This window comes from Musca autumnalis, unplaced genomic scaffold (genome assembly GCF_047663935.1).
Source record: "Musca autumnalis isolate F117 unplaced genomic scaffold, ASM4766393v1 scaffold_3, whole genome shotgun sequence".
Taxonomy (NCBI): Eukaryota; Metazoa; Arthropoda; class Insecta; order Diptera; family Muscidae; genus Musca; species Musca autumnalis.
In genome coordinates, this window is record NW_027411866.1 from 191,143,985 (window position 1) to 191,170,536 (window position 26,552).

General features: G+C 33.4%; 1 protein-coding gene across 1 annotated transcript in view; it reads right to left on the reverse strand.

Moving 5' to 3' along the window:
• AnxB11 (Annexin B11) overlaps positions 1-26,552 on the reverse strand; it is a 77,984-nt gene that overhangs the window by 989 nt on the left and 50,443 nt on the right. The window contains exons 2-5 of the mRNA XM_073975671.1: positions 12,264-12,345; positions 3,983-4,888; positions 3,880-3,893; positions 3,814-3,830 (exon numbers count right to left, since the gene is read on the reverse strand). Of these exons, the coding sequence (XP_073831772.1) occupies positions 3,814-3,830; positions 3,880-3,893; positions 3,983-4,888; positions 12,264-12,275 (949 nt within the window). The 5' untranslated portion in view covers positions 12,276-12,345. The remainder of the gene's footprint in view (positions 1-3,813; positions 3,831-3,879; positions 3,894-3,982; positions 4,889-12,263; positions 12,346-26,552) is intronic.

Consider the following 26,552-nt stretch of genomic DNA (forward strand, 5'->3'; position numbering starts at 1 on the left):
GTCATAGGGGTTTTTTGCAACTTTCAGGCTATTTTCTCAGGAAGTATGGACTTGCCCCTGATGAAACTTATACCGTCGTATGGAGGACAGTGAATACAAGTTGCTAAAGCAAAAATCAAAGCGATTCGAGAGATGTTCCTAAACTGAACTTTTCCAAAATTTTGTGTGGGAGGTACCCGACGGAGTGGACCGATTGAGTACATATTAAAACCTGATCTAAGTCTGGTACACGCTCCACGATGGGCAAAGTATGGACCAAATCGGTTACACCCTTCAAGAGTTATCGTGCGTACAAATTTTCCGAACATTTTCGAACTTTTGTGCGGGAGGTACCGGAAGGAGTGGACAGATATAGCTCATCTTCGAACTTAAACTAAGTTTGGACAAAATATTACGAAAGCCAAAATTTGAACCGAATCGGTTCATCCCTTCGAGAGTTATCGTGCGCTCCAGCCAGCCAGACAGACAGACAGACAGACGGACGGACATTGCTCAATCGACTCCAAATTGTCTGAAACACATTTCGTCCAAACATACTTGGGGTCTAAAACCATTATTTCGATGAGGCACATTTTGCCCGTATGAAAGTGTATATACCTTTCATAGCCTAAAGGCTGAGGGTATAAAAAATCCAGGACTAATTCTAGGTTTCCAAAAATAATTCTTAAAAAAGCCACGGCTGATTCTAAGTTTCAAAACTAATTCCTAAAAAATCCACGACTGGTCGTTGACCTCAAAAATTAATTCCTAAAACATCCACGAAAGCCTTTGACCTCAAAAAGTTATTCTTAAAAAATCCACGACTACTTCTAGATTTTCAAAATATTTCGTAAAAAATTCACGTCTGGTTTTAGGTTAAAAAATAATTCTTAAAAATCCACTTCTGTTTTAGATTTAAAAAATAATTCTTAAAAATTCCACGTCTGTTTTTAGATTTCAAAAAAATCACGTCTGGGTTTAGATTTCAAAAAATAATTCTTAAAAACTCCACGTCTGGTTTTAGATTTAAAAAAACAAATATTCTAAAAAAATCAACCTCTGATTTTAGATTTCAAAAAATAATTCCTAAAAAATACACGTTTGGTTTTAGATTTCAAAAAATAACTCTTAAAAAATCACCGTCTTGTTTTAGATCTCAAAACATAATTCTTAAAAAACCCACATCTGCTTTTCGATTTCAAAAAACTAATTCTTAAAGAATCCACGTCTGGTTTTGGATTTAAAAAGCTAGTTCTTAAAGAATCCACGTCTGGTTTTGGATTTAAAAAGCTAGTTCTTAAAGAATCCACGTCTGGTTTTGGATTTCAAAAAATAATTCTTAAAAAATCCACGTCTTGTTTTAGATTTAAAAAAATAATTCTTAAAAAATCTACGTCATGTTTTAGATTTAAAAAAAAAATTAAAAAATCCTCGTGTGGTTTTACTTTTCAAAAAATAATTCTTAAAAAATTCACGTCTTGTTTTAGATTTCAAAATATAATTCTTAAAAAATCCACGTCTGGTTTTAGATTTAAAAAATAATTCTTAAAAAATCGACGTCTGGCTTTAGATTTCAAAAAATTACTCTTAAAAAATCCAGGACTGGTTTTAGATTTCAAAAAATAATTCTTAAAAAATCCAGGTCTGGTTTTAGATATCAAAAAAATAATTTTTAAAAAATTCACGTCTGGTTTTAGTTTTCAAAAAATAATTCTTAAAAACTCCACATCTGGTTTTAGATTTAAAAAAATAATTCTTAAAAAATCCACGCCTTATTTTAGATTTCAAAAAATAATTCTTAAAAAATCCACTTCTGGTTTTAGATTTCAAAAAATAATTTTAAAAAACACACGTCTTTTTTAGATTTAAAAAATAATTTTTAAAAAATCCTCGTGTGATTTTAGATTTCAAAAAATAATTCTTAAAAAAAATGACGTCTTGTTTTAGATTTCAAAACATAATTCTTAAATAATCCATGTCTTGTTTTAGATTTAAAAAAAAAAATCTTATAGATCCCACGACTGCATCTGACCTCAAAAAATAATTCTTAAAAAAATCCACGTCTTGTTTTAGATTTCAAAAAAAAATTCTTAAAAAATCCACGTCTGGTTTTAGATTTCAAAAAATCCACGTCTGGTTTTAGATTTCAAAAACTAATTCCTAAAAAAATCCACGTCTGGTTTTAGACTAAAAAAAAATCCTAAAAATTCCACGTCTGCTTTTAGATTTCAAAAAATAATTCTAAAAAATAGACGTATGGTTTTAGATTTCAAAAAATAATTCCAAAAAAAATAATTCTTAAAAAATTTCACGTCTGGTTTTAGATTTCAAAAAATAATTTTTAAAAAATTCCTGTCTTGCTTTAGATTTCAAAACATAATTTTTAAAAAAATCCACGTCTGCTCTAAGTTTTCATAAAACTGATTCATAAAAAATCCACGCCTGGTTTTAGATTTCAAAAAATAATTGTTAAAAAATGCACTCTGGATTTAGATTTCAAAAAATAATTCTTAAAAAATTCACGTCTGGTTTTAGATTTAAAAAATTTCACGTCTGGTTTTGGATTTCAAAAAATAATTTTTAAAAAATCCTCGTCTGGTTTTAGATTTAAAAAAATAATTCTTAAATAATCCACTTCTGGTTTAAGATTTCAAAAAATAATTCTTAAAAAATCCACGTCTGGTTTTAGACTTCAAAAAAAAAATTAAAAAAAAAAAATCCGCGTCTTGTTTTAGATTTCAAAACATAGTTCATAAAAAATCCAAGTCTGGTTTTAGATTTCAAAAAACTAATTCTTACAGAATCCACGTCTGGTTTTAGAATTAAAAAAAATATTAGTCAGGCTTAATCCCATAGTCGTTGTTTTAATATTTTATTAAAACAACTTTAATTTATTAGTGGGAAAAAATCTGGCGATGTTTACCAAGGGGTAAGGCAGGAAATACTATAGTTTCAGATCTCGCCACAGATCTTCATCAGTTCCCTTGTGTCTTGTTTTTCAACAAGAAACTTTTTATACCCAAGTGTCAGTTGCTAAAAAAAAAATTTATTTCTGACCTCATTTACTAAAAACATATTGATTTTTTTGTTTTTTTTTGAAAATCTAAAATACTGAAATATTGTTTGAAACATGAATATTCGAGTCTTCTTTTATATTGAAACCACAATTTTTTCTTTTTTTTTAACAAAAGAACTTAAGAAATCTCTCTTGGTTCAGGAAAATGCGACATAAAATCAGTTTTAGTTATCAGGACAATATATCGCAAATGGTATTAGCGAGATATAGTTTAGGAACACGTCATAAAAATATAAAACTTGATGTGCGTAAATATTTCTGTGGAAATTCCCCACTTAAAAGTAAAACATATTTTAAAAGCCAGGAAATTGTGGTTGAACTACGCAGCAGCGCCACTTTAAACATTATAGCTTTGTTCCTTTAGTAGATCTGGCAGCAATGTCAAAAAACAAACATGGCTGCTTAAAAAAATAATAAGCAGAATAAATTTCACTGTTTTTTATTTTTTTATTTCACTGGTTTAAATTTTTATTATTTTATTTTATTTCTTTTTATTTTGCTTTGACAAAGCGCGTAGTTCTCATTTTTTCTTTTGTCTTAATTGTCAAATAAATGTCAAATGGGCAGTTTGACAGATTTTCCACTTTTTACACAACGAAATTTGTAACAGAGAAACCCATTTGGCTCTCTCTCCTCTCTCACTCTCTTAAAAATTGCTACCAGTTTTACTACTTTTTGGGGTTAAGTAACGGTTTCCGAGTTAAAAATGGTAAAACTTGAAGAAACTTTAACGTAAAGGAACAAAGCTTATGACTCACAAGTAATTTCACGCAACCTGCGGGGGCATTTATAATACAAACATTCTTACATATATTTACGTTCACATGTGTTTCAAAGTCTACAAATTACAACAATTATAAAAATAATACTTTCTAGCATTAAGCGCAATCAAAAGCTTGCAAACTAATAGACATTCGACAAGCTTACAATTATACAGCTTTGAGTTAAATTATACAAAAATATACAATCTTTATGTACATACATCATCATTCTCTTTATGTGTAAACATGCCTGCGCCATAACAATTTTCTTCAATTGAAATTTCCGATGCAATTTCATCATATAAATCATCTTCAGTGAAACTTTCAATAAATCCAATATTCTTTTCAAAGAAATATTGCCATAAAATAATAAAACCCAAAGATATTGAAAACAAACACAAATAAACACACCAAATAGCCAAAAAAGAAATCCATAAAACCCAAGAGTAATTACCAAGGGGACACTAACCTCTTTTCTTGGACCAGCATAGTGGTGTTGTATGGTATGACCTTGTCTTTGAGCCAACTCTTCAAAACAATGTTGAATATTTCCAGCCGGCGATTCTAATCCCATTGAGGTTCTAACCGGTGTATAGCCATGATTGGGATTGTATGATGATGGATGAGTGGGTACTTGTCCGTATGATGGATTATGATAATGAGCTGGTGAGCCTGTTGATGTGGGATATGGAGTTTGATGATGGGGATTATGGGGGTATGAGGAACCGGGATAGGATGATGTTTGATTACCATTGCTAGGGTAGGGTGATGGGTGAGGATATGGTCCAGAAGTGGGATAAGGTGCTGCATTAGCTGCTGGGGGGTATGGTGATGATGAGTGGCTATGAGTAGTGGGGTATGGTGCTGGGTGATTAGTGGAGGGATAAGGTGCATGATGGGGAGAAGATGATGGATAATGTGAATTTGTCACTTGCTGTTGTTGTTGCTGTTGATGAGGATGTTGGGTGGGTGCCACCCAACCAGCACCAAATGGTACACCGGCTGGCATACCCGGTTGTGAAGTGTAACCAGGCATTGATGTGGGAGGATGTGGTTGTGGCATGCCGGAACCCTACAAAACGAAAAGAGTTCAATGACAGATCAGACATTTGTACAACACATATGGATTTTGTGGGGAGAAATGGGTGAATGCATTCTACATTTAAATAAATGAAACTCTTTTGAAATGTTGGGGTTTTTGTTTTGTAAGGCCGAAATGGTACAAATTAGTTTGAAATGTAAAAATGGGGCGATTATTTTTTTTAATATCGATTGAAGGCATATAAAGACATACGTGTAACAAGAGGGGGCGAAATATGTAAAAGATAGAGGGATAATCTTTATTCTAATTGGGAAAATATATCGATGGACATATTCTTCGGGGGAAATTTAAATGATAACTTTTACAAATTACATTGTGACCAAAAATGTAACTCAAAGTCCTGGGGGTGGAAAATTTATTTTGGTGAATAAATTAAGAACCCAATTGAAATTTGTGATTTTAACCCTCCCCCCATCAGAACTTGAGAAAATATTTCTATATATCTGTTTGGGTTATTGCAACTTTTTTGGAGATTACATGTATTCAGTCAAATTGAATGCCGATTGTTTTTGTTGAATATTCCATACTTCTAATTCAATTTCTTCCATGTCCATTTCGTCTTTTTGATTAAACCGTAGTAGAAGTACCACAAGCACAATAGGGAGGGGGAAAACCACGAAATAACCCAGAAACTTACTCTACTGCGAAATTGTCTTTTTGGTTTCATCATATTCTCACAAAGGACTTTGAGTTTGTCATAGTTTGAGGACTATTAAAGTATTCCTCAAACTCAGTCATATATAATTGGAGGATGTCTCAAAAGTTACAAAAATACACTTATGGACCCATTGTTATACGAGTAGCGGTTGACTATCAGACCAAAATTCTTAAAATCCATTATTCGTTTGCATCACTAAATATTTTGGCAAACGATGAAGAGGACGACATTTTCTTGTTACTGTTCTCATTGAATCGAAGTAATTTGCACTCATATTCTCTGACAACCGAGTAGGAGAATAAAACATTTTTTTTTTCGTTTTACACAATTATTTTGTAATAACAGAGTATATATATTTAAATATGGATACCCCTATTAGGCATACAAATCTCTTCTATTTATAGTCATTGGAAACATGTGCATTATATCTCCATACCACAGGCTTCTTCCATTTCTGTGGTTGAATTTAAATAAATTGGCTGTGGTCAAATACTAAACAATAAAATATTTATTTATTTTTAAACCATTCTTGTAATATTTACCACATGCCACAACACATCATCTCGTTTTTCTTTTTGAAAACCACTTGATTAAACCAAAATATTTTATCATAATTTTATAAAAAAAATTGAACTAGAAATATGTTAATGTATAAACCCATGCAAGTAATTGTAGTTGTATAGATATGTACATTTGTGTAAAAAGTGTTATTATCTAAAAACAACTATCGAAATTAAATGTTATAAAAAAGTCATATTATTATTTGCAAGTGAAAATGGAAAAACGAAGATTCGAACCCACACAAGCACCATTATGTAACCGATTTCGCTATTGGTAGTAGCTCATCAGACATATTGGCTATGGGGTGACCTCTCCGTCATCGAACTTTTCTCTTTCAAATGCAATTTGTTTTTACAGAGATGGATATTTGTGCATTCAATATTTATGGTTTCCATGACAAACGCTAAAGTCACCTTTTTCATATGTTTTTCAAGGACGTGGGTTCAGCTGGCTCAAGCTGATTTTTATTCATTTATAATTATTTTTACAAAAAGAAGTGTCATCTCAGAAAACCGGCAACAATCGGTAAAATTAATACTCAAATTACGAAAGAGACCACTATTGCTATCGGTAGATTTTAACAACTACTTTATTTTGATTGATAACACTGTGAACACAAATCTTGGGGCAGAGATAATTCCTTTTGGAGATGAAAACCCTTGGTTAGTATATTAAGAATGCCCAAGGACAGATCCGCCGTGAGTCGAACTTCCGCGTTATGGCAAGATGAAGTTTTTGCTAGAGACCTTGTAAGGCATCAGGAATTAGAGTTATATCATTGTTTTAGCTTATTTTTGAGATGACATGTCTTCAGTCAAATCGAATGAGGACTATTTTCGTAGAGCACTTCGACCTTCTAACTCGCTTCCTTCAATGTCCTGTTCGTCCTTTATTTTTAGAACCGCTATAAAAGTACCAGAAGATGGCATTGTTCAGCTTCGAAATGTTTTGCAAAAATGTTGCCCAGAAAATTATATGTATGGCTCACATTGACAACTAATCAATTTTGTCGCGTTTTCAAAGTCATTTTTGCCATTCACCCCTGTTTGCTCAGAAAAAAAACTGTGTTTTGTGTTTTTGTATGTTCTGTAACGAATATACAACAAGCCTGTGTGTAGTGAAACACTTTTTTTCCAAAAAAAAAAGAAAAAATAAAATAAAACTTGTGTATTTATTGGGGTTTCCAAAATTTTGGACATTTGAACATAAACTAAGTTTGGACAAAATATTTAGAGATGCAAAGTTTGGACCAAATCTGTTGCCGCGTTTATGAGAGAAGTGGACCTATACCGGGAGAAGTGGACCTATAAGCGCCACCTTTGAATTTCATCCAATATTCGTAGAAGTATTACGATATAAAAAGTGTGGACGAACGCAGTACTCGGATCGTGATCTCCAGTCACTACATATGGTGGTATAGGGGTTTTTACACATTTCGGACTGTTCTCTAAAGATGTATGGACTTTCCCCTGAAAAAATTTTTACTGTAGTAATTGAGGCAGCGAATGCAAGTTGCTTCAACAAAAATCAAATTGACTCGAGAGCAGGTCTTAAAGTGAATTTAACCGAAATTTTGTATGGGAGGTACCTGAAGGAGTGGACAAATATAATCATTATTTGAATCTGATCTATATCTGGTAGACATATTGGGATGTGCAAAGAATGGACCAAATCGGTCACTCCCTTCAAGAGTTATCGTACGCACAAGTTTTCCGAACATTTTTTTAACTTTTGTGGGGGAGGCACCTGAAGGAGTAAATCGATATGGCTTATGTTCGAACTTAAACTATGTTTGGACAAAATATTAAGTATGCCAAATTTTGGAGCGAATCGGCAAATCCGTTCGTGAATTATGTTGCGCTCCAACCATTACGCACGGTGTCATAGGGCTTTTTTACATTACATTATGGCTATTTTCTCAGGAAGTATGGACTTGCCTCTGATGAAACTTGTGCCGTCGTATGGGGGAGGGAATACAAGTAGTTGCAACAAAAATCAAATTTGTTCGAGAACGGGTCTGTCTGGCTGGAGCGCACGATAACTCTTGAACGGATCAACCGATTCGTTCCCAAATTTGGCTTTCTTCATATTTTGTCCAAACTTAGTTTAAGTTCGAAGATGGGTTATATCGATCCACTCCTTCCGGTACTTCCCCCAAAAAAATATTCTGAAAATTTGTGCGCACGATAACTCTTGAAGGGAGCAACCGATTTGGTCCATACTTTGCACATCGTAAAATTTCTACCAGACTTAGATGAGGTTCCAATATGGACTCAATCGGTATATTCCTTCGGGAGGTATCCGATATAACCCATCTTCGAACTTAAACTAAGTTTGGACAAAATATTACGAAAACCAAATTTGTGACCGAATCGGTTGATCCGTTCGAGAGTTATCGTGCGCTCCTGGCTGGCTGGTGCGCACGACCAGATAAACCGATTCGAACCAAATGTTGGGTATCGTAATATTTTGTCCAAACTTAGTTTAAGTTCAAAGATGGGCCATATCGGTCCACTCCTTCTGGTACCTCCGCCACAAAAGTTCAAATTTTTTCTGTAAAATGGTCTGAACGATACATGGCACGGAGTTTCTGATTGATGCAGGCTTTTCACATCGTATTATTTTACCGAGTCATGTATCAGGTTGGAATATGGATTGTATCGATCCACTCCTTCGAGTACCTCCCACACAAAAATTCGGATAAAATTAAGTTTAAGAGCTCCTCGCGGATCGTTTTGAAATTTTTTCAGTAAGTTTTTTTGCGGCTCCCTTTACGACGGTACAATTTTCTGCCGGAGTAAGTCAATACTTCCTAAGATAATGGCTCAAAAGCTCCAAAACCCTGCCGGCTATTGTGCAAGATCACCCTAAAACTTTTTCAAAAATTTCTTTCAAACTTATTTTAACTTCTCTCCACTAATTTTACTCTTTCGAAGCTAAAAATTTGCAGAATGTTATCGAACAACAATTTGCAAAAACTTGCAAGTCAGATGATTTTACAAACAAGAAGTTTGGCGGATAAGATTTAATTTATCAATCGAAGATTGTTTAAGAAAAATCTTTGATTATCCATTGCTACAAAAATAGTTCTCTTTCTACATCATAAATTAACGGCTGTTCCTCCTACTCCATGGATGCACCGCTTTTTACTGAGATTTCATCATCACAAACTACAAAATAAGTCGTGTTCCGTAATTTATTTAGTTATCTCTTCTCTTTTTTATCTTGTAATTATTTTAATAACCAAATGTTTTTTATGTTTTTTCCAAGAATTGCAAAGTCAGCCACAAAACATTCGAATTTAAATCAGCTGATCAAACTTGCAAATTCTTACAAGGAAAATTTTGCTTGCAAAAACTTGTAAGTTCTCAGTAAAAAAGTCTCCAAAATTCTCTCCAAATTCGCTCTCTGTTACTTTACACGTTTGTTATCGAACAGCATTTTGCAAAAGTTTTTACAAATTTGTACAAACTTTTGGGTTATTGTACAGACCTATTAAAAAGAGCGCTATGAATGTGTTTTGTTTCTCATTTACTGTGTAAACTTCAATGAGAAAAAGTCTGACAAAAATTCGTTATAGAGAGATTAATTGGTTGTGAGAATTCCCACCTGTGCAATAAAAACACTTCGTTATAGAGAAGTATTCGTTATAGAGAGGTTAAAATCAGGGCTTCGGAGTCGGAGTTGGAGTCTGGAGTCGGAGTCTAGCAAATTTTGCTGGAGTCGGAGCCGGAGTCGTGAAAAAAAGCTCGACTCGGACTCCGGGCAACAATCTGTTGTACATTTATCAAAATTTGTCAAATCAATTTAAATTATTTAACTTAAAGTTAAAAGTGATGATTGAATATCAAAAAGGGGCATCTTGGCATTAACTTTCAATGTAAAAGCCTACAAATGGTTTATTTTGCGTTTTCAAATCCATCAGACAGTAAAAGAACACATATAATAATGGACCATAATCTCTATTTTGAGTACAAAATGCATATCGGAAACATTTTTGGGTCAATTGATTGGAATAATGTTTGCATGTTCCAAATATACTTAGAGAAGATCTTTTAGAAGATTTACAGCCCATTTTATAGAAGACTAACTGGTCTTCTCTTGTTGTTTTTATTAGAAGTCGTTTATGTCTGCTGTGAAAGAACCTGTTTTACTTCAATGAAAGACATTGTAGTGCTTTAAGGGAAATCATACGAATGACCTACTAGACTTCTTGCTGAATTTGTATGATAAAAGTTAGAATCTTCTTAAAGACGATGTTCCTGCTATTTTTTAAACGACATATTCGCTCTTTTGAAGAATCATGCGTCTTTTATAAAGAAGTCTGCTTTTTTATAATAGAATAGTGCGTGGTTATCTATAAATAAACCTACTTAACCATTTCTTTCTCTATTTAAGGAGATATTCCTATGCTATCCTGTTGTTCTTCGATGAGAAGAGATCAAATGATTTTTCGATTAAGTCATGCATCTGGGATAAATTTGTCAATATATTTATGCTGAAGAATGAAAAATATTTAACAAATTGACGTTAAATTATGAGCATTACCTCTATATGATGGTGGATATATGAATTTCTAGAACTATTTAATCATTCCTTATTATCAGTTTGGCTTAGCCGTACTAAACGTTGGTTTTACTTGTATTCTTTTTGAGGTGGTAGACAAAAGACACTTTCCACCATAAGATACTAACTTGTCGTTACGTTTGAAACACATCAAAATATTCGTCGGGAACTTTATAAAGCATAAAGATGTGAAATTGCCGGTATAGGTTTACGATTTAGTATAACGACACGGCCCGATTTTATGTATTTCGAAGGTTTTCTTTTGTCACATTACGTGGTGCAATACGTAAAAAACAACTATGGACGGACAAGAATCCGAGATATTGTCCTTGAAGATGAAGAGTTATGTAGGCAAAGGTTTACAAGTGTAAATCAAAATTCTTAACGGTTTGAAGAAAATGATCCCTTTTGACATAAAGGTTTCAAGTAACCTTAACCACGAAAGTGTATGTTAAGGTTGCGGTGTTAAAATATCGTTAATTTGCCATAACTCAAAAAATTACAAAGAGTGTTACCGGTCAGTAATTATGGTAATTTGGCATTTCGAGTCTCATTGAGTACATAAGTCAAATTCGGGAAATTGTAAATATACTCGCATGTCGGTGTTTAGGTAGAGAAACCTTGTACCGATACCGTCCGATTGCAGTTTCTTGGAAGGGTTTTGCTACATATTCTAAAGTGTGAAGTATGCTGAAGTGCTTGTTACTTTGTATTCCGTATTGTCAACGAAAAAAACACGAACAATATAGGTCTATGTTTTGGTATCCTCCCAATGTAATGTATCTTGAAAGTTCAAACTGAGATGACTGTAATTTAAGTTGTGAATTTTATTTTATCTATTTTCGGAGTCGACTCCGGAGTTGGAGTCGGAGTCGAGAAAAAAATTGGACTGGAGTCGGAGTCTGACCAAAAATGGCTCGACTCCGAAGCCCTGGTTAAAATAGGTGAAAAGGGACTAGAAAAAGCTGTGTTTTCAGTTTTTCTTCATTATAGAGAAAAATTCGTTATAGGGAAGTTCGTTATAGAGAAGTTCGACTGTATTTCGAAATATAAGTATATTAAATTAAAATAAAAAACTTATGAACTATAAAATTTGATATAATTATTAAAAATAGGGCAGACATTTAATTTCTAATAAGACAAAAGTAGAAAATATGAATATGAAATGAATATAATAATAATAAATAATTCAATAAATCAATTTTGAAATATAATTTTAAACATTCGATTATTCAAATTGAAATCCTTCGAATTACATACACCATTTTATCATATGAGACGCAGTTGATTTGAAAATCACATTTTTCTAAATTCTCCAAATTATGTGTTATACCAAATCTTAAAATATATCTGTGGCAATATGAAAACAATGCTAATCTCTTTATTCATCGCAAGGATTTAGAAGAGGTTGATCAACGTTTCTGTGTGAAATAATTTAAACACCATTTACGTATAATATTAATTAACTTCTTATACTATTTTCATGTTCAAATTCTGTTTATATAATATTTATTTAGTATATAGTTATATCAAAAATTTTGGATGCTATTTTATACTTACAAATGGATACATTTTGTTGTTGTTTTTATGTGTTTTAAGATTCTCTCAAAAAAGTTTAGGACCCAAAAGAATAAAATATAATCTGAAAAGATAAGAAAACATATAATTGCTATTAATTTGTTAATTAATTGTTGATAAGTGAAAAAGTCAATAGACTTGTACACAAATGACCATGTTTGTTGATAAGCTTTCACTTTCCCAATAGATACGTTGACATTTCATTCTGTGGTTTATTGGTGCTGTTACGTTTAAAAAAAAATTTTTGTTTTTTTTGCTTTCTTTAAAACAAACAAGTCCCCCATATTTGTCCCCTATATTTGTAGATGCCCACAAACGTTGGGGGCATTTACAATTTCTTGTTTTTAGTTTAAAAAACATAGCTATGTGTGTGACGTCACACATGTGAATATATGACGTAGAAGACGTCATATAGGCCGCCGCCAGGCCACGTCATACACAATATCTGAATCATTTTTTTTTTGTAATGCTGTTTAAAACTACATGTGTTTATATGGACCCCATGATGTGAGAAGATATGTACATTTCCACTTTTCTGCTGACAAGTGAATGCTCTTGCCTTAATTGTGTTGCAACTGTGGCAGTCACTGTCAATAGCGATAAACTTGTTATGTCGCAGTAGCAGCAGGTCAATGCTTGAGGGATTTTATTAGATATTAATAGTAGTTAAAATAAAAAAAAAAAAACAAAATATATATATTCAGCATAAACTTGACTGATTTTAGGAAAATTTATAAAAATCTATATATTTTTTGTATAAAAGATGCCTTCCATAACAATATTTGTTTATTTGTTTTGAAATTTTCCCTATTATGGCGAAGATAATTTTTTAATATTAATTTTTATTAAGCTCGATTCCAACGAGAAAATAATTAAAACATATTTTTTTATATTTAAATATTTTTAATTTAAATTGGTTCCCAATAGGCCAACAACTCCGGAGTATTCTTTAAAAAATAATTTTTTCTATGAAAAATATTATACACGAAAAGTAAATGTACATACGTGAAAAATAAAAGAAAGGAAACTTAATCTTCAATGAATTGGAAAAAGGAAAAGAACAAAAAATGCAAGACAACAATTTGTTTTATTTTGAAATCATTAGAATTGGCAAAGCTTCAAGCAAACCGGTGTCTGTTTTGTGTTTTCCTATAAATAGTTTGGCATTTATGCCAGTCGCAAAGGGGCCGGCCAGATAATGTTGTCGGCAACTGCAGTGGACGAATAAATAGTGAGAAAATAAATTCTTTAATTGCTTACAAAAAGTACATGGGAAATTTTATTAAAAGATTAAATCAAAATGAATGAAATTCGTCTCGAGCTAGTAAATGGGCGGAAACTATAAAAATATTTAATTTTTTACGTTTTCCTTTTAATGTTAATTTAATTTTTTTATTTTATATCACGTGGTTAACATTTGCACATGTTGTTATTACTCCATAAATAGAGTGAAATTATTTGCTTCTTTTTACTCAATATTTGGAAGCAATTGTTAACAAATGTTCTACACTGTGGACTTGAAAATTGTTGATAGACAAATTTCTTGCGAAAAAAGACTAGCAAGAAGAGTGGAAAAGCTATTATTTGACACAACACAAACACATAGATCAACATCTATTGTTCTTAAAAATAACATTACCAACATGTTTAATTTTATTTTCTACAAATAATACAATTTTCCTAGAATCCTTTTACGCACTGAGTTAAATACATTTAAATCACCGAGATAAAAGTAAATTCTTAGTCATCATTGGATGTTTTTCTCATCCCAGTTATATACACATTTATGCAAGGTTGTGAAATAAATAAACAAAAGAAAATATACAACGTGCGCCCATGCTGCAAATTAATAGCACCTTTTTTATAACCAGACAGACACATGTTGTTTGGCTATCTGCCAGTACAAATTTCCGAAAGAAAATATTTGAAAATGCAAACAACCTGCAATGCAAAATCATTTACATTCATGACAATAATTTTAACAACGGGAGGGAATATTTAATAAAATGGGAATTTGTATTTAATTTAGAAATTGTTTTCAAATTTAGTAATAAACAGAGACGGTGTTATGGGTGCAAATTCATGAATCTTTTCTAAAGTCGAATATAGCGTTGAGTTTATTAAACAAAAGCATCAAACTGTCAAGAGTAGACAAGCTGCATTTGAAAGGAAATAGTTTAGACGTTGTTGTAAAGGGTGACATTTTATCGTGGAAAGACTTAGGATCGAACGATATTTGGAAATCGTTCAACTTTATTACGAAAATTCGCTTTCTTTGAGGAATGTGTTTCGAGCCAAATTTTGTTCAGCGAGGAGACTCATTTCTGGCTTAATGGGTATGTAAACAAGGAAAGTAGGTTAACAGCAGCCTAAAGAGATTTAAATAGTGTCAATTCATCCAGAAAAAAACAACGGTTTCGTGTGGTTTGTTCGGTGGTAGAACCATCAGCCCATATTTCTTCAAAAATGATGTCCGTGAGAACGTAACCTTCAATGGCGACCATGATAGCCGACTATTTGATGCTTGATAACCACCCAGCAAACCAAATGTCTGATGTCCGACAGGTCTGAACAATTTCGGAAGCAAAGTCGTTCAGATTTCGTTCCGATTTCTAAACGATTTTTCGGAGAGGAAATAGTTCCCTAGATTGGCTCCTGTCCTGTCCTGTCCCGGCCGAAGGCCGGCTATATAGGAAAAATTATAATTTTATCCGAGCTTAATCCTTCAACTCAACTTGCTCCAGAAATTTCCTTACCGAATATCCCAAGGATTTTCTTCAGATTTCGTTACGAAATCGGACCGAAATCAATCCGATGTCGCTCCGACATTTCGTTCCGAAATTATGTCAACCACTTCATACAAGTTTCGTTAAGATATCGTTACGATTTCGGATCAGATATGACAGTGTGTTAGTAAGATTGCATGCACGCAAACTACAAAACAAAAACAAATCAAAACATTCCCAGCAAACTAAATGTCGGATGTCCGACATATCGGAACAATTTCGGAAGCAAAATCGTTCAGATTTCGTATCGATTTCTATACGATTTTTCGTAAGGGAATTCGTTCAGATTTCGTTCCGATTTCGGAGAAAATGTCAGAAGTAAATTTCCCTTCGATTATGCTAATGTTTTTCTTCCGATTTCGTTACGAATTCGGATCGATATGTCGGAAACAAATTTCCCTTCGCACAACAACCACCTCTTGAATATATATAACAAGCAACATTTTAGTTTGTTGCCGAAAAACAAAATGGTTGGTTATAAAATTCGCATATACATTTTTTTAATATTTTAAATATAAATGCAACATATAATAATTCAAGCTAGTGCTGATAGACTCAACATATTCGTACACCAAGTTTACATTGTTCTACTATACAAAATGATAGCAACAGTGAAAATAATTAGATATCTTTGAAATTATAATCTTCCAATAAACTACACAACTAAGAAAATTTATCATTAAAAAAGAGGTATCAGAGAAAATTTTTTCCTTCGATAATCATACGAAATTATTCCAAAATCGTTCAGAATCTTTACGAAAGTTCAGAAGGTACGCCAGATTTTTATACGACATTATTCCGAAATCTTTCAGAAATCTGTACGAAAATTCGGAGGAAAAAATTCGCATTCCAAATTTCCCGAGGATTTTCTTCCGATTTCGTTGCGAATTCTGACCGAAATCGATCCGATTTCGCTCCGAAATTATGTCAACCACTTCATACAACTTTCGTTAAGATACCGTTACGATTTCGGATCAGATATCGGACGTAACGTCCGAATTTTGTTCCGATTTCGTTACGATATCGGTACGATTGGTTTGCTGGGTTTGCTCTCTCTTCAACGCTCTTCCTTTGCGTTCGGATCATGAATTGTCGAAAAACTTCGTAACCAGCGACAAATGACTGTTCGGCAATGCTGAAAACGAAGCTCGTGATCTCGGTTACATTTTGGTTTCAACAAGGCGACGCTTCGTTCCCACATGACATGAAACACTGAATTTATTAAGAGAACACTTCGATGAGCAGACAATTTGAGGTTTTGGGACGGTTAATTTGCCACAAAGATCGTGTGATATCACACCGTTTGATTTGTTCCTGTGAGGACGTGTAAAGTCAACTCAGACCGTGGGGCAAAAAATCATGCGTGTCATTCGTCAGTCGAATTGTTCGAACGATTCAATGAAAATTGGACTCAAGGGATAGACCGTCAAAGACGTAGACACGGCCAACATTTGATAGACATCATTTTAAAAAAAATATTGCCAAACAATGCTCTTTCAATTGAAATTTTGATTTTCCATTTTAAAACGGTTATTGCACAAAAAAATGCTATGGTTGGATCCAAACATATTTTATGTTATAACATATATTTTTATGTTAGAGCATATATATATGTTTGCTGCAAAATATGTTAGAGAGGCCGTTTTTTCCTCCGTGTGTGCACGATCCAGCATGATCTGAAGTGTTTTAGTGCTTCATAAACTCAAAAAACTTTTTGATGATTTATACCATACTCCTACAAAACAAGTTGTAACTCGTTGTGTTTTAGACCTTTTTTGAGTTATGCCAATCTTTGAGTAAATGAGGCATGTTTAAATAAAATACAAAAGATGTAATGAAAAAATAAAAAAAAACAACTTAGGATAACAAGATGTCTGTGTGCTTACCTATAAGTTGTTGCAAGAAAAAATTTTTTCCTGCAAAACCTTGCAATTTATACCCAACGATAACTAAATACCAAATTTCAGCCATTTGATGGGATAATGAAGCTAAAACCTTCAAAATACCGAATATCGGGGGGTACCGTTCTATGGGGTCTAGATGAAGGCGTGAACCTATACCAACAAATTTCTGGTGGAAAATTCTATACACCCAACGATAACTTAATACCAAATTTCTCCCATTTTGGTGGGATAATGAAGCAAAAACCTCAAAAATACCGAATATCGGGAGGTACCGTTCTATGGGGGCTATATCAAAACGTGGACCGATATATCCCATTGTGAATACCAAACATCCTGCAAGTAATAAAAACTTATGTACCAAATATTGACTCTCTATCTTTAAAATTGCGAGCTGTATCTTGATTTAAACAGACAGACAGACAGACGGACATAGTTAAATCGACATAGAATTTTGTGCTGAACAATAATATATATAACCAATATTTTTGAAAATTTAACATAGCTGAAGCCAAGGTTTACCCTTTTAGAACACGCGACTCGTGATTGTATATTATACAAATTAAATACTTTTGGATAAAATGAAATGTTTTTGGACGTGGCAAAAAATATTGGCCTTAAAAGATAATTTGAGAGGAAGCTGTGGCTATATTTATGTTAAAAAATTGGTGAAAATGGGTTGAAGCCACCATGCCTTTTTTTGTTATCTCTCTATTTGTGAGTAAAACACACTTCTCTCGAGTTTCCTGTCAAAGTAAAAGCAGAAGCAAACTAAATAAGTATTATCTTACTAGTGAAGTACTTTTCAAAATTTCGTCTGCTTCTACCATTAAATGATGCTGACATTTTGAAGCCAGATTTACAGTGTTTTTTGAAATTTTCTTCTAGTTTCATTCCGCAAACAGGTTTTTATAAAAACCATATATAGGATTGTAGTACTTGCGATTCTGATTTATTTGATAGGAATATTGTGAATGTAGTCTGCACAGCTTCATAGAAATCTGCATCCAAATGCGGAAATTTTGTGCGAACATTTTTCTAAAAATCATATTTTTCGGGCCTAATTTTACAATTGTTATTCGATTTCTTCGTACTTGATTGCACATTTTAGTTTTTTACGTTCCTGATCCAATAAATCATTCCCCGTGAAAATCCATCTACTAAAACGCGAGTTACAAGAAATTCCAAAGTAGAAAAATCGTCTAAAATTGTTTTTGGAAATATCGCGTATTTTATCGCGTTTTCTGCCGTTCGTTTCCACTGCAATGAAACAACTAGTACAGCATCCTCGTTTTAGCGGAAACAGAGATTTGAAAACGTCAATGATAAAGGAGCTACCTTCATTTTATCCCAAAAAATAGTGTGGGATGCTACATCCACGGTTCTTGATTGATCGCCTTGAAATATATATATATCGATGCAGATTTTCATTTTCATTTTTCAATAAAGCAAAATCCGTCTATTTTGTTGGGAGATTTAAGCAAAATGAAGGAAGTATTCCTATAATTTTTTACAATATTTTCCACTACATAATGCATGTGAAAAAATATTCTTTCAAACAAAAAATAATTTTTTTTGACCAAAATATGTGCTTATTTTGGCTGTAACGTCCAAACTATAACACCAATCTGTATGATTGTAGTCTCATTTGATTCGCCGTGAAGTTTGGATCCACAACAATTTTTTATGTAATTTTATGACCACTAAATGGGCCTTAATTTTGAAAAAAGTAGACTTATATTCAATAATTTATCAATTTTATGTACATTCCGCGAATTCTGTGTAACATTTTGCAGGTATTATGCAATCTACTCGCTGAAGTCACTTCGAGAGAACTTTTTTGTAACAATTGTGCTCGTTAAAATAATTATCGTTTTTATAATATTTTCTTTCTTAAAAAGCGAAATAAAACCGCCATAGCTTTTGTCCGCAACAACCAAAAATTGGCTCTTAACCTACATATCAAAAATCGTTGATGTAGCGCGAAAAAAATTTATCATTTTTTTCTGAAATGGAATATGAAATAATTGACAATATTCCTGATATACTTTATAGGGTCTCCGACGAATATTTCGATGTGTTACAAACGGAATGATAAATTTAATTATACCCTCCATATGGTGGAGGGTATAAAATTGGGTCTGAATTCAGCTCTCTTTAAAAACTCTTTACTCGACAAATTTGAGCGTGTAAAAAATAGTCACATGGTTGCCGGCGTCTGATTGGCTTGTACGCCGACTTCGACATTTGTTCCAGTTTTTTTTGACGTATTTTCCATTTTTCCGTTCACGAACTATTTCAAAATACTTTTGTGTGAGAACAATTGTTTTACAGTTCTCTCTTTTGCGAGTTTTACTATTAAAAAGTACGGGAACGAAGCTAATATAAGAATCTCTTTAGCATATAAAGCAAGAACTTTTCAGTTTGGATTAAATGGAGAGTGGAGAAAAAAGCTCAGTTGCGATTGAATTTAATGAAAAAGGAAAACAATAATTTTTTATTTATTTTGGGATAGCTTGCAATGGCTTTCATTTCTATTGCATCTATGAACTGAACAAAAACACATTCCAAAGAATGCCTTTAAATTCAATCCAAAGCACTACTGATGTCATTCCAAATTACTTGTACATACGATTTAACTGCATCTTTGGAGGCAAACTTTTTGCTGGGAATGTCCAGGCTTCCATTGTTACAAAGACATAAATACAACTAAGACTAGACAAAATGCATGCAACAAAAAATGTTTACGAAACTTTGTATAGAAACATTACCCTTAACAGGTTGCAGTTAATTCAAAATCGCAACCAAGGAGGAACATTTCATGTAATGGTATCAGAAACGAAATTTATGAATTCAAGGATCTATTCAACAAAAATTCTATGTCAATTGGATCGGTAAATTCGGTTAAATACGTAAAAATGTATAAAAGAAAAAAATGTTATATCACCATATCGTGATATAACATTATGTTAAATTCAAAAGCCATTCACAGAAGAATGATAGCAAACAAAATGTCTTATCTTGTTGTATTTATGTCTTTGATTGTTATGATGTCGTAACAACAAAGGTAGACTCCATAGATTCAAAAATTATGACAATTGAGTTGTTTACATTTTTTAAATTTAGAATAAGAATATTCGAAACCATCTACATATTGCAAAATGGCGTATGTTTTTTTAATATTACTACTAGTTTGGTAAGTTTTCCGAAATCTATGGATCTGTATATAAAGCAAGTCAACACCAATCAACATTACAAACGTCTGTGGTCAGAATAAATTCCGAAAATTCTGTATATGATGTTTTTAGTACAGCCGTATCCTCCTCTAGAGACGAACACGGTAATCTAGTAACAGATGCATAAAGCGTGCCCAACGAAAACTAAACACGGGAGACACCCTTCTGTGTGGGCTATATCAAAACGTGGACCTATACCGACAATTCTCCGCAGGAATGTTATATATCCCCAACGAAGACTATATACCGAATTTTACCTATTCCTCTGGGGTACCGAAAATCGAGAGGTACCGTTCTGTGGGTGCTATCAAAAGTTGGACATATACTGAAACAAATTTGGGAGGAAGTTTTGTAGCCCCAAAATACCGAAAACCGGGAAGCTATACTGGAAGCCCAAAAGGAATAATAAGTTTAGGATTTCAGTCACTTCTGTATCATAATGTAGCTAAAACTGTCAAAATACCAAAAATCTAGAGGTACCTTTCTATGGGGGTTATATCAAAATGTGTGCCTTAGACTGGTTTTAACTCAAAGGAAAACATCGATGTCGGATTTCTTCAGGCGGCCCCCTAAGGTGTTTAGTTTTGTTAGATTTTAAGATTGCCAAAGCGTGAGGACAATCGGAATATATTAACACGTGCAACTGAGGCCTCAAAATTTCCACAGTAATTTGTATGGGGCCAAAGGTGAATTTTCACGAAATTGCTCTAAAGGTCACATTTATGGTCGAATCGATGAGAAATTTTTACCAGTTCATTTCTGTGGCTAAACAAGTAATCCTACAAAACATTTGAAAATCGGGTCGGATTTTAATATTAGCTATATATAGGGTCCATGAAAACCTTGAGGCTCCAGTGGCACGTGTTAACATATTCCGATTGTGCTCAAACTTTGGCAATCTTAAAATCTAACAAAACTAAACACTTCAGGGGGGGGAGGGGATGCCGCATAAAAATATCAGACATCGATTTTTTTTTAAAACAACTCTAGTGTACCTATACTGACAAATTTCTAGGGTAATGTTTTATAGCCCCAATCAAGACTAAAGGCAAAATTTCAGCCATTTCGGTAAGATAATTTGGCTAAAACACTCAAAATATCGAAAATCGGGAGGAACCGTTTTATGGGGGCTACATCTGAACGTGGAGCTATGCAGAGAAGTTTATGGGACAAAGTTTAGAAGCCTCGATGAATAGTAAATGCCAAATTTCAGGCACTTTTCTGAGGAAATGCTTCGAAGCCCCAATGAAGACATAAGCCAAATTTCAGCCATTTCGGTTGTATATTGAGGCCACAACCTTTAAAATAACGAAAATCGGGAGGTACCCTTCTATATGGAATATTTAGATGAAAACGTTGACCAATATTGATAATTCTCAACTGGAATATTTTGCAACCGCAACGAAGACTAAATGCCAAATTGCATTCATTTCGGTTTGATAATGACTTTAAAATCTTATAAGTACCGAAAACGAAGGTACCGCTCTATGGGTGCTATATGAAGACCCATACCGACAAATTTCAGGTGGAACTTTGAGGCACATTTTTATACCCTCAGCCTTGATACGACTAAAAACGTGCCACATCGAAATAATGGTTTTAGACCCCTAGAATGTTTGGACGAAATTAGTTTCAGACAATTTGAAGTCGTTTTAGTCATGACCGTCTGTCTGTCTGGTGCACACGATAACAAACGAACGGATCAACCAATACGAACCAAATTTTGCGCTTCTTAATGTTTTGTCCAAAGTTCGAAGATGCATAATATCGGTCCACTCATTCCGGTACTTCCCACAAAACAATTCAAAATTTTTCTGTAAAATGGTGTAAGCGATAACTCTCGAAGGAAGTAATCGATTTGGTCACACTTTACACATAATATTATTCATTTCAGTAGTGGGATTCTCTAACTCATTTTCTGAGTAACCGACGAAAATCGGTAAGTGAGCGACCAAAAGAAAGTAGTCGTAAAGTTCAACCGATAGCAACAGTGTTGTCAACTTTTATTTGAATTTTTCATTCATAATTTTCCGTTTTAATTTGACCGACATTTGTCGGTAACTCAGAAAATGAGTTAGAGAATCGCACTACTGATATAGATCGGGTTCGAATATGGACTATATCAGTCAGAGCTCCGAATACTCGCTCTAATTCGCTCGAATTCCACTCGCGAGTGAAACTCTTCTTGAATTTGAGCAAGTTGAGGGGCCTTCCCCACCCAAACAAAAACTTACCGCACACTCATACAATCTTGGCCCACCGCCACCAAAAAAATTACACCAAAAAAAACTTACAACCTCCCCCCAAATTTTCACTCGCGAGTAAATCGGAGCTCTGATATCAGTCCCCTCCTTCGGGTACCTCCCACACAAAATTCGAAAAAGTTTAAGAAGTTTAAGAGGTTGTCTTTGCACTCCCTTTACAACGGTACAATTGTTTTCGGGCGCAAATCCATACTTCCTAAGATAATGGCCTAAAATCTCCAAGAAACCCTGACGGCACCAACTAAAATGGAAACTCCGCCAGATAACTTCTATTTGGTCCAATCTTTGCACATCGTATTATTTCATCCATTCATGTATCACGTTGAAATATGAACACAAAATTTGGGAAAGTGCAGTTTGAGGACTCGTCTCGGATCTATTTGAATTTTCTTGCAGAAGGTTGTTTTCACGGTCACTATTACAAAGGTACAATTTCAGAGTACTACAATATTTGTTTTTTTTTTCTTTCTGTAAGAAAAAGAAAACTTCCTGTCAGCAAACATGTCGCAAAGTGTCGTTTGAATTTTCCCCTGCCCACATACCCTTATATGTAAACATACTCATCATGCAAAATCTTTTGTTTATGGTGAGTCATCATTGAATATTTGTAGATATCTGATGACAGACAGTTCTACTTAAACAATCTTGTAGTGTATTTACTAATTTTGTTCGTCAAAAGTCACAACAAAAACGTCATTTGCACGCAAACTACTTCAGCATGCAAGGAAACATCATTAATAAATATTTTTCATATAATATGTATTTGTAGTTAAGGCTCTACGGGAAATTGGTGAGGTAAAATACAAAGTACCGCAAATTATCAAAGCAGTGAAGTCATGTAATTAACCTTCAACTAGACTTTACATGATTAAGCAATTAATATGGTTCAAGGGTAAATCTATTAAACATATGTAGTTATCCAGCAATCCCTTTATTAAACTTCCTATTTAATTTCATTTTCAAATTTATTCTATGAACTCATAAAACACTTCATAATTTTACTAATCAGAGTTTTTGTTTTGCTTTGCTTTGTTTTTTTTTTTTTTGTTTTGCTTTTTTCTATAAATTAAACCATTTTTTACACATCTCCAAACTCTTGAAAAAGTTCAAGCAAAATTGCGTCATTGTCTGGTTTTGTGAATACATATTAATTTTTCTTTTTTGTTCACACAATTTTACATGGCTGGCATGGCTTCTTTTATGGGCACACTAGCGGTGTGTAGAAATCCATTGTGTCTCGACGCAATGAACCTCAAAAATGTTGGCGGGAGGTGGCAACGAAACGGTGTTCAGTTTTTTTTTTAAATAAAATTTATATGTAGAGTATTAACTTTGTGCGTATAATACCACAAGCCCAACTTTAACGAATATTACTCATACTACAACCATAATTATTGTATCGTTTTTTAGTGACTAGTTATTCGTTTTTTTTTTTGCAACTGTAATTCGATTGCCAGACTCATTAGCATGACCACGTCATTTCATCGCCTTTGTGTGGGGGGACAAAAAAAAATAATTTCGCAAAAAACATAACGTGATGCGAATGAATAAACAGAACAGCAATATTTTCATGACGTATTGTAAATAATTCTAGATAAACACAGATGATTTATTGAACAATGTATCTGGGGTAATTATTTTATTACGTTTCTAGTAAAACGTTTTCATGTATCTTTTCGAAGTTTCTTAGAGCAAGAACAGGCTACAAAAAAAAACAACAATATGTAGAGCGATTCTGTAACTAGATAGGTTTTTTTTTGTGTCCGAATATTTTAGGTAAGTTGATATTTTGAGTTGATATTGGATGGTTAAAACACTTCATTGAAAACTGCTTGAATTCCCAGCAAAAACTCCCATTGCCCATTGTTGCCAAATTCAATATTTAGTGACAAAAATGCTAGAAAATTTGTATGTTATTGCCACAAATATCAAATTACATTTTTCTTTAAAAAATATAATAGTAATCAAAATGAATGAACATTCGTCGATTTTGTGTGGACCACCATATTATTACCAGTTATTAGCATTATTGAATGGTTATTTCTGCAAACCAATAAAATAAAGCCCGACGCATTAAAAAGGTGGTTTGAAGTAGTTACGAGGGCAGTTCGGAAACTTCTTAGGCTAGCACATAAAGCGCGGTATAAACAGAAAAAAGTTAAGTGTTTTGGAAACTTCCATCTCAGTTATGAACATGTTAAATTTTGTTTCGATCTGGCAACTCCTTCATACAGAAACAGGTGTTCAAAAAAGACGCATCCGCAATTTTTTTACAATGGAAAAATTAGAAGTGCGTGCTGTCATTAAATATTTACATAAAAAAGGTTTATCGGGACAAGAACTTCATAATGATATGGTGAATGTGTTAGGTGAAAGTGCTCATTCATATGCAACAGTAAAAAATTGGGTTGCTGAATTTAAACGTGGTCGTACAAGCATTGAAGATGAACCACGTAGTGGACGTCCAAAAACAGCAACAACAACAGAAATTGTAGCCAAAGTGCGTGAAATTGCTAATATCATGCGCATCTCAAATGATCGAGTCCATTTAAATTTGCATGAAGAACTACAAATGAAAAAGCTTTCTGCAAGATGGATGCCGCATTTGTTAACAGTTGATCATAAACGCATAAGAATGAACATTTCTCAAGCTTGTTTGGATCGTTTTAAGCGAAATAAAATGGATTTTAAGCGTCGTTTCATAACTGTTGATGAAACATGGATCCACCACTATACTCCAGAGACAAAAGAACAATCCAAACAATGGACTGAAGCTGGAGGAAGTGCCCCAAAGAAGACAAAAACAATTCAATCGGCTGCTAAGGTTATGGCAACGGTTTTTTGGGACTTCAAAGGTTTTTTATTGATTGACTATCTGCAAAAGGGTAAAACAATAAATTCAGAGTACTATTGCAACCTTTTGGATCAACTAAATGTACAAATTCGAGAAAAACGTCCTGGCTTACAACACAAAAAATAATTTTTCATCAAGACAACGCACCAGCGCACAAGAGTGTTTTAACAATGGCTAAAATCAATGAATTAAAGTACGAGTTGCTTGACCACCCACCTTATTCTCCTGATTTAGCTCCCAGTGACTTTTACTTCTTCCCAAATCTAAAAAAAATTCCTTGCTGGCAAGCGTTTTACCTCAAATGAAGATGCAATTACAGTTGTAAACCACTATTTTGAAGACCTTGAGGAAAACTATTTTAATCAAGGGATAGAATTGCTAGAAAAGCGTTGGACTAAGTGTATTGAAGTTTCAGTAGATTATATTGAAAAATAAAAATATTTTTGAAAAACTAACTATTCTCTTTCATTGATAGGCTAAGAAGTTTCCGAACCGCCCTCGTATATTACAGATGTAGTTTTTTAAAGCTACAAGATTTGTTGTGGAACCTTTTGTAAGTGTATATTTTTATACCCTCATCGAAATAATGGTTTTAGACCCCAAGTATGTTTGGACGAAATCCCTTTCAGACAATTTGAAGTCGATTTAGCCATGTCCGTCCGTCTGTCTGTCTGGCTGGTGCGCTCAATAACATTCGAACGGATCAACCGATTTGATTGGGTCGGTCCACTCCTTTCGGTACCTCCCCCACAAAAGTTCAAGAAAATTCGCTAAAATGGTGCGCACGATAACTCTTGAAGGAAGTAATCGAATTGATCATTACATTGCATACGGTAATATTACTTCCAGGCATAGGTCGTGTTCGAGCCCTCTTGTCGCTTATAGCCCATTTAGATATGACCTCATTAGGCGGATTTAGCACATTATCAGGATTTATTTGCTAAATCCAGTCAAAATCTACCAGATTTCCCATACAAAAATAAATCCTCGTATTGGGTGGATTTGTTTTAAATCTGGCATAAATCCTCGTATACAACTCTGTTTTTTGCAACATGTTGCTAGAAAATACAAAAAGTTGCAAGCTGGCACAAGAAACAAGGTAGATGTATCAGTGAATTGCTACACTAAAAATAATTTAAAATGTAAAAATTTGTAAACAAGGCGGAAAACTAAAAATTTTTTTGATGTACAAAGTTGATTTTAATCAACAAAGACTAATATTTACGATGT